The sequence below is a fragment of the Rhinolophus sinicus genome, chromosome 1 (genome assembly GCF_057876585.1).
Source record: "Rhinolophus sinicus isolate RSI-liver-muscle chromosome 1, RSI-T2T, whole genome shotgun sequence".
Classification (NCBI taxonomy): Eukaryota; Metazoa; Chordata; class Mammalia; order Chiroptera; family Rhinolophidae; genus Rhinolophus; species Rhinolophus sinicus.
The window spans coordinates 183,124,302-183,133,634 of record NC_142501.1 but is presented as its reverse complement, the minus strand read 5'-3'; the positions used below and the strand labels follow the sequence as shown (position 1 = coordinate 183,133,634).

At 32.9% G+C, this 9,333-nt stretch overlaps 1 protein-coding gene across 1 annotated transcript in view; it reads right to left on the bottom strand.

Annotated features, from left to right (window-relative positions):
- Positions 1 to 4,182: 4,182 nt before the first annotated feature.
- Positions 4,183 to 9,333, bottom strand: part of ARHGEF38 (Rho guanine nucleotide exchange factor 38) — a 120,069-nt gene continuing 114,918 nt past the window's right edge. The window contains exons 12-14 of the mRNA XM_019738889.3: positions 8,840 to 9,038; positions 8,433 to 8,692; positions 4,183 to 6,708 (exon numbers count right to left, since the gene is read on the bottom strand). Of these exons, the coding sequence (XP_019594448.3) occupies positions 6,523 to 6,708; positions 8,433 to 8,692; positions 8,840 to 9,038 (645 nt within the window). The 3' untranslated portion in view covers positions 4,183 to 6,522. The remainder of the gene's footprint in view (positions 6,709 to 8,432; positions 8,693 to 8,839; positions 9,039 to 9,333) is intronic.

Sequence of the window (9,333 nt, the reverse complement as noted above, 5' to 3'; positions counted from 1 at the left end):
TTCTGGGGTTATACAGTTTCCTGGGAATTCTTGAGAAAAATAACCAATCCAAGAGTCTGTGGATGCAAAATTTCTGTTTACATACTGATAGCTTCTTCCTATGCCATGAAAAATAAGGCTGGTTTATTTGTATTGCCCAAAAATGTTATAGTAGTTTATCTAATTTTAATTAACTTTGTATAAAAGAAGTTCTTATATAATTCTTGAGATTGTTTAGAAGTATGTATATGTACATTGTTAGGTCAGAAAGTTTGAAGGGTCTGAGTTGTTGCCTGTTTTTCAAGCTAGCAAATGAGCCTGCCATTGTTTTACATACATATTCTGACTGAAGACATGAGACTTTCTGGATCAGAGAAACAGTTTATTACTCACAGCAAAACGCAGCAGCCATTTGGTACTTTGTGAATATCTCATTTCACTCAGAAACTGGAAGTCCAACAAATTCCTATGTGCACTAGACTGAGCCGCCTTGTTCTTTCAGCTTTGATGTGTGCTACTAAATAGACTCTAATCTCAAATCCTTTCTTTAATCCTTAGATTTGTATAACATCATTATTCTAAAATATATTGAGAAATGATTTCTGTGAAGATAAATCTTTTTAAGTTAATCTTGGTCTTTTTCTAAGGAAAGATTACTTTAAACCACAGTTAAATAATGGGACTTAACTATTCATAGTAAATTAGAATTCAAGACTGAGATAATCCCGTTACTTACAAAGAGAAGTAAACATCTATTTACATGTTTACAATCTGCCTGCAGATGTTTTTGTTTTGAGAAGCGTATTTCTGTTGATTAAACATCAATTGGGCATCAACCTGAAATCCCCTTTAGGATCAAAAGACCAAAAAAACATATATATCCATCATTATCGGTTTATAGTCCCGGGGCCAGTTTGGACTAAACTGGACAAAATGACCTGACACAAGCTCAGCTCAACAACTGTAACATTTAATGTAACCTCAGTACCCACAAGAAATTAAAGCAGTAACACACAGTTTGTACATTGGCACTTGAAATGGAAAATTTTATTCCATCATAGAATATATGTGCTGGACAGACTTGAGAAGAGAATCAATTATTTTAATTTCTACAGTACTTCAAAGATGACTTTTAAGACTTGTTTAAGAAGTAATTTATCTTTCGTTGAACATGGCTCTTTGTATAGATTATATGTGTATATAAATATATATTTAGAATCTGCACATATGTATAAGGATGGATACATCTAGTAATTTATAACTCAGTTTGGTATTTTTATAGAGATGCATTTGACATTAGAGTTTAATTGTCTTCAAGTAGCTCTTAGCCCTTGATTTTTTCATATCATTAAGTGAGCTACAAGGTTTTAATCGAGCCTGTGATGAAGTGGCCAGCTTTATATTAATAGTATTTACCGTTTAATTTGTTATGTATAATTTGTTTTTCCTACTAGAACTTAAGTTGTATTAAGGGTAGGGATCTTGTTTTTCTTGCACACCATGGTATTCCCATTGCAGCTCTCAATAAATATTTATTGGCTTCGTGAATGAACAGACAGATAAGTAGGTGAGCCAACAAGCATTTAGGATTATAAATTCAAATCCCATTTTAGTAGATATCTGTTCAGTATAATTTTTCTGTTGCATATTGTGTTTTCTATAAGATTGTCTAATCATAGATTTTAGTGACTTAACAAAAAAAAAAAAAAAGAAGGAAAGCATTGAAAGAATAGTGGCTTAAAGTCAGAAGACCTGGTTTTGAGTCCCAGGTCTTAGCTGTGTATTAGCTGTGTTATACTTGCTTTCCTCCTCTATAAAACATAGATGATAATTAATGAGATAAAATGGAAAGCATCTAATATTCAAAGGTTAGGTGATTCTGACCCTTAACAAGGATGTGATAGTACTGTAGTAGTAACTAAGATTATAAATTATGATGACCATTGGTTATATAGGAATACAACATTTGATAGAAATATATTTTTATTAATGCAATAATTATAAAAATTATATAAACAATTAGAGAAAGTCATAGATACATTTACACACCATCATATTGTGTTTGTTTTTTTAATAAGGTAAGCTTATTTAATTTACTAAGAATACATCTTTGAGATCTTTAACAAGAACGTCTCATGCCAGTATATGCTAAAGTGTGACTTGTTTTCCTGAAAATTAAAGTAAATCTGCCTGTATCTGGAGTCTAATATCCTGAAAGCAGTAGCTGACCTATAGAGACTCAGCTTGAATTATAGTAGCCCTGGAGTGAAGATTTGTTATATTGAAATAATTTTGTAGATCACAGAGAATGTAATGAGTTTGTGTGTGTGTGTGTGTGTGTGTGTATATATATGTATGTATATGTATATATATATGTATATATATGTATATATATGTATATATGTATATATGTATATATATATATACACACATATATACATAAACTCAATGTATAGGAGAGAGGTAATTGAAAAATTAGACTTTAAAAATACTAGCATTCTATAAATAGGATATCCCTAAAGAATATAAATTCTAGTGTCTTTCCAATCAATGAAATGTAATTACTTCTCATCAACTATAATGTAAACTTATATGTCTAATTTAGCTTGAATTTGTGAGGTCTAGCTGTATTCACTATTGAGCAACGCATTGAGTATCTTAGGAAGCCATAGTTATGACAAAACAGGATTTCAATAAAGTGATTTTCTTGCCACCTTAGAATACAAAGATTTCCTTTATTCACATAGATTTGAGAGGTTTTTGCAATACACAGAAAAATCCAAGAAGCTTATGGTGAAAAGTTTTAAATTCCGTGTTTCAGTACTGAAAACACTAATTTTTATAAATCATCTGAAGTATTTATTCATCACAGAAAGTGACAGACACTTAATTCCATCTCTAAAAGTCCAAATTAAATTTTAGGCAAAATATGAACTATACCAGCCCTTAAAGGATTTTATGCAAAGCTGCATTTATATGATTAACACTGTGCATTATATCTCTTCTGTACAACTCAATCTTCATAGAATTGTCTTGTATACTAATGAATACTAAAACAAGATATTTTTTCTGAAATATAAGGAATGTCCAAATAGCTAGTGACTTTTTCTAGTGATTTAAGCGCCCATGGTAATTTCGTATTACTGGATTTTTAATAATTTCTAAGCTTTATTAAATATTAGTTTAGATCACCTATTTAAAAAATAAATACTAAATAAATGATGTCACATGCATATAATGAAAATAATAAATACTAAAGGAAATGTATACATATACTTGTTTATTTGTTTTACAAAGAAAAATAGCCACAAAAATTTTCCCTTCATTCTTGGTAAAAAATACCTATTTCGGAGAATTCTTTATTGTACAATAACATTTAATTTTAAAAATGTAAAGAAATAATTACATTAGCAAACCTCACTTTGATTATAATGATCTCACCAACAGTTTTATCTTTTAAAACTTCTTGAAAACATACATCTTAAATATCTTAGGATTTTATTTCCCTTAGGCCCAAGAAAATGCCTGTTCTCAAAATTAAAATTTAAACAACAAACTAAGAAAATCAGGGTATTATACAATTCTTTTTATACAATGTTTTTTTAAAAACAAAACAAAACCCTAAATGGTATGTGAAATGTAGGTTGCTATTTTAAAATAGCAACAATATAGTTTTACAGTAATATATGTTCACCACAGGAGTGGGGGACTGCATGCAGTAAGTGGCTTCATTACAACTCTTGCTCAGCATCTAACTGCAGCTATGATTTTAATGGTGTGGTTTCTTCAAAGGTCAGACAGGAAGCATTAATATTAGATCCACACAAGTAGATAAAGCTCATATACATCTAGTCAATATTTCAGCCAGAAAAGCAGATATATGCTTCTTACATAATTCTTCATTTGGGGGTCGGGGTGTTGTAGTATTAAGGTCATAATTTAAGTTATATATATATATATATGTACATATATATATAAAATGTGTACATATATACATATATAAATATATATGTGTGTATATATATATATATAGTTGTTGGAAATGTTTGTAGTTTCCACATGTAGCAAAGTTTGGATTTCCGTTTGCTTTACCCTAACCAAACCAGAATTTATTTGTTTTATTATTGGGTACAAAGGACTATTTAAAAGATATAAAAAAGTCCCTGTAAATATTAAAAAGAGAGTCTTCTTTTGGTACCCGACTCAAAACAAGAACACATTTTATGCAAAAACAATTTACCAGTAGAACCTTATAAAACCATGTTTAGATTAAGAATTTTAGGAACAATACACTAGTCCATGGTTTCACTTGCCCGTGGTTAACTGCAGTCCAAAAATATTAAATGGAAAATTCCAGAAATAAACAATTCACAAGTTTTAAATTGTGCTTAATCCTGAGTAGCATGATGAAATCTCACAGCATTTGGCTCTGTCCCGCTGGGACACAAATCATCCCTTTGTCCAGCGTAACTACGCTGTATACATGACCTGCCAGCTGGTCACTTTGTAGCCATCTTAGTTATCAGATCTGTCGAGGTATCACAGTGGTTGTGTTCAAGTAACCTGTATAGTAGCCTACTCTACATCACAATACCTACGTCATTCATTTCACCTGATTTCATCTCATCTCATAGGTATTATATCATTTCACATCATTCTAAGAAGAAGGGTGAGTACAGTATGAGACATTTTGAGAGAGAGAGCCCACACTCACATAACTTTGATTACCGTATATTGTTACAATTGTTCTATTTTATTAATCTCTTACTGTGCCTAATTTATAAATTAAACTTTATTATATGTATGCATAGGAGAAAACATAGTACATATACGGTTTGTTTGGTACTATCCAAGGTTTCAGGCATCCACTGGGGGGGTCTTGGAACATATATTCTAGGATAATAGGGGACACCTGTATCATAAAATGTAAATTTTGTCATGTATCATAAAATGTATAAATATCTGTGGCTTTGTAGTCGTATATGTATGCTAAAGTCAGCAACCCTCTGGAAAGCAGCTTATTTTGTTAATTTGTATTCCTCAGTGATATATGCAACAATATATATCATAGAGATCAAATCCTTTCAAGTACTTTTTATTTAAATATTAAAATTTAATGTCATATTAGCACATTTTATGTGGACAATGAAAGTCTATCTTATTTTGTTTTTTAAAGGAAACCACTAAGTCAAATTTAATCTTTTTTCTGTTCTATGGAAACATCTTTAGTTCAATGAAATGTCTTGACAAAATATGCCTGAAATCTTAGGGGACAATTTTGAGCTATTCCCAAATTAAAATTCAGTGTCCCAGGACAATGTGTTACAGCATATGTTATCCTCAGTGCCTGCCTTGTCTAAGTACAAATCAGCAACTAAAAATATTTATATCTTGGCTCAGAACATGGAACACACATTCCCCATTCATCCAAATGATTGAGTGATCCAAAAATATTTCCTCATTAAAGTATCATTAGCAATCATGTAGGATAATTTTTAAACGATTACACTTTCAAAAATGTTTAAGCAAAACAATAAAAATAAACCTAGATACTTCATTTTTCTCTAGGCTAATATGGAAGTTCTTGTAGCCCTTGATTTTTAAAAACTTCTCAATACTTAAATAAGGACCCGGGAGGAAGATGGTCCTCATTACTGTCCGTTATTTGCATCACTGAGTGTTTTGTGAGAGCAAATGGGTACACTCCTGGAGGGTTAGTACAGTGTACTACTTTGGATTATGGACCCCAGAACCAGACCTAGGTTTGAGTCCAGCCCTATCACTTATTAGCAATGTGACTTGGGTTAAATTCACCTCTTTGGGCCACAGTTTCCTCATAATGTATCAAATAAGTTACCACATATAAAGCATTTAGAACAATGTCCCGGCGCGTGGTATGCATTCAGTAAATATTTCATACGATTCAGTTTTTTTCATTCAAAACTTATATTAAAGAAAGGCCCCATCTCTAACGTCAGATTTCTAGTTGGCTGTTAGTTAACCAATTCCTGTTCTTATGTATATTTAGTATATTCCCTGGTTCATGCATATATGTGTATAATCGATACCATATAGTACACATATGTATGTGTAAACCATATAATGTATATGGTGTATATGTGTGCATGTATGTATGTATGTGCATGCGTGTGCAGGAGGGAGACATGGAAAACAAAACATTTTTGAGGCAAAATACATAATACAAACAAAATACAGTAAATTGAAAAAAAATCTTGTCCTTTGAGCCAACCTTTCATGATGGTAAAGAACACCCTCTTTCAAAAGCTCTCAACTTGTAAATAGTTGATAATTGGAGCTTGGACTGTTCATTTTGCTATGTTTACTATTTCCTTCAACATGTATTTTTCACAGTACATTTTGAAATAATCCTGTTAGGAAGCAACGTCTTCCTTGAAATCTGATCTAGTGTCAGTTCATGTAGTTTGGAGGTTTCTTGATTTCTAGGCTGACATTGTAATGTCAGTTTTATGAGGTAGTCAGTCAACAACTTGCCAGAAAATAAACGTCAAAAGCCTTATTTTCTTAAGCATAAGTCATCTTCCCAAGGTAGTTAGCAGGCACATATCCTTTTTGCCCTTGAGCTTCAGCTAACCACCACTCTTTATTGCCACTTAGGTCACAAAATCTAAGTATGTGGACTTTTTGATATTCCTGAAGGCTGAGTTCATGGTCACTTCGGGCTTGAAAGGCATGAACAGCATAGAAAATCTAGACAAAGAAGCAAACGACATTATTACAAGCAGAACCTAAAAAATGTTGACAAACATAATAAGGGTTTCCAAGCTCTTAGAAGGAATACTAGTTTTCTTATTTTCCCAAAGTCCCATTTCCTCAACTCCTTCTGCTGGATCTGTTTTGCTAAAGTACGATCCAGACGACAATAGAGTGAAATAGGCATTTGCATTGTTCTATTGGGAGGCTCCTAAACTGCTGGTGCTTGAAGGCAATTTGGCAGTTTCAAATAAAAGAGTTTTTTAATGTTAATTATTTTTTATTCTATAATAGCTGTACGAATCTCTTCTACAGAAATAGGAGCATTGACAGATTTTTACACAATAATGTTACAGCAATACCCACTTTATAAGGTATAAGTGGAATGGAAGTGGAACTTTGTAGTCAAAATGACTAATGACATGTGAAAATGATTTTGAATAAATAAAATACTAAGCAAAAAAGATAGAAAGTCAGATGTACAATTTAAGTCTAATATTGTTAGTTTCTTTGGTGGAATTAGAAGTGATTTTCATTTTTATTTATTTGTTTCCTTATTTTCCAAGCCTTTATCATGATAACGTATTAAATTTATGATATTTAAAATAGTTTAAGTAACCTAGAAGAAGTTAGTAAAATATATTTGAGGGAAAAGAATTTTTCTAGAACCTCAAAAGAACACTTCATAATTATTAGATGCTTAAGAAGTCCCTAAATAAATGTTTAGTCCTTCTTCCACTATAATCATAAGACTATTAATACAAATGTTTAGTTATGGTATAAAATTAAGCAACTGATAACATTTATTCATTCATTTTTAAAAATCAGAATTTATTAAGTATCTATTGAGTGCCAGACATTATGTTTAGAGAACTTGTAACCCAGCTAGGAGAAAAGTGTTTAAAGAAAAAAAAAAGGCAGAAGCCAAAAACAGAACAAAAGAAAAAAACACTCTACACATGCAGGTGATATATCAGCTAATTGTGAGGTGGGTTTTGGAAGTAATGTTTTATAGGTGACAAAGTTGAGACAAGGGGTGGATATATCATATTCAAAGGTACAAGGATGAACACATGAAAACAGCACATGGGAAAGGCAAGCTGACTAACCTTCTCAAAACTGAGGGTCAATGTGAAAAGGACATTATGAGGATTAAGGTGACTGTTAAGCAGGAAAAGAAACTGGGCAATGGGGGGAGGGGGCTACAGTTTCAATTTAAGTTGTTTAGCTCTTGAACTGTTTAACTTCTGATGATATTCTAATGCCATTGATGTGTGTATCATCTCAACAACTCTAGCATGAGTTCCACCGTAAGGAGAGGTGGTCCTCTGTTCAGCATGAGCTGTTTTTCTCTGATGGAGGAATATAAAAAGATCATCTTCACTCTAAGTACATTGCAGTGGGGTAGTAATAGCAACAGCTACCATCTATTGAGTGACTACTCTGTGCTGGGTACTCGACAAATACACATTATCTCTAATCCTCACATCAACTCTGCAAGGTAGGAATCATTGTCCTCTTCTCATTTGAGGAAACAGGCTCAGGAAATGAAATTCCTTGCCAAAAGGTGCACAGAGAGTACATGCTAATAGAGCTAGTCTCCTTGACATCAAAGCGGAGCTCTTCCACCAAGTCTTACAGTAAGAAAGGACAACATTAGAAAGAACATCTTTCATGATTTGAACAGCCAAGCATTTTTGCGTTAAGGTTCAAATTCTTACCTGTTCATCTACCTCTTGAAAACTGTCAACAACAGTGCCATTTGTTTCAAACTTTCCACATGTGCCACTAAGAGATGAGCTGCTATCACTTATACTACCTTCCGGGGTGCCTGTAACATTATCACTAGCTGGCCGTGAAGACACAAAGAGGCTGATGTTATCAAAATCGTCGTCATAGAGCCTGTTCTCAGCATCCACCTTCTGTACTTTTGCTGGATTGTAGGGTTTTAGGAAGGAAGAATACACATATCCTTTTATAACTAGATAGGAATAAAATGAAAGAAGAAACAAGGTCATTGGTATATGCTTTCCAAACATTTGTGTTTAGAGAATCACATAGAAGCCCCTGGGAAAATCTCAACCAGAAGAGAGGTGGTAGTTCTGTACATCTTCAGCAAAAAACTTACTTCCGGTGTCAACAAGCCACCTGCTCGTACTCCCCAATGGATCCTTCTGTTCCATCACAGCCACCAGCTCCCCTTCCAGAAGATTGATGTCATATTCTTGTGTAGCATTGCACTTGCGCTTAGCTTGGTAGAGTTCCTCTGTACTGTATGTAGATAGAAGTTTGGCACGGTGGGTATCAGTTTGACGTGGCACTTCTGGCTGGGAGAAGTAAGGAGAAATTTGGGTTTAGGTAGATGCATAATAAAATCCTCACTGAGTGGATAGATATTTCCTCTCTAGAAATTTTTTAAATGTTGAAGCCATACATGGATTTGGGATTACTTTAATGTTCATACATAGGTTGGGTTATTACTAAGAAGTATCCAGCTGAGTTATGCAGTGAAAAATTCTCTAGTTAGCACATGAGGGCAGTGTTGTAGAGAAAAAAGAAAATTCAACAGAGAATAAGCAAGCAGAGGTTCTAATCCCTATTGGATGTTGAACAAATTTTTAA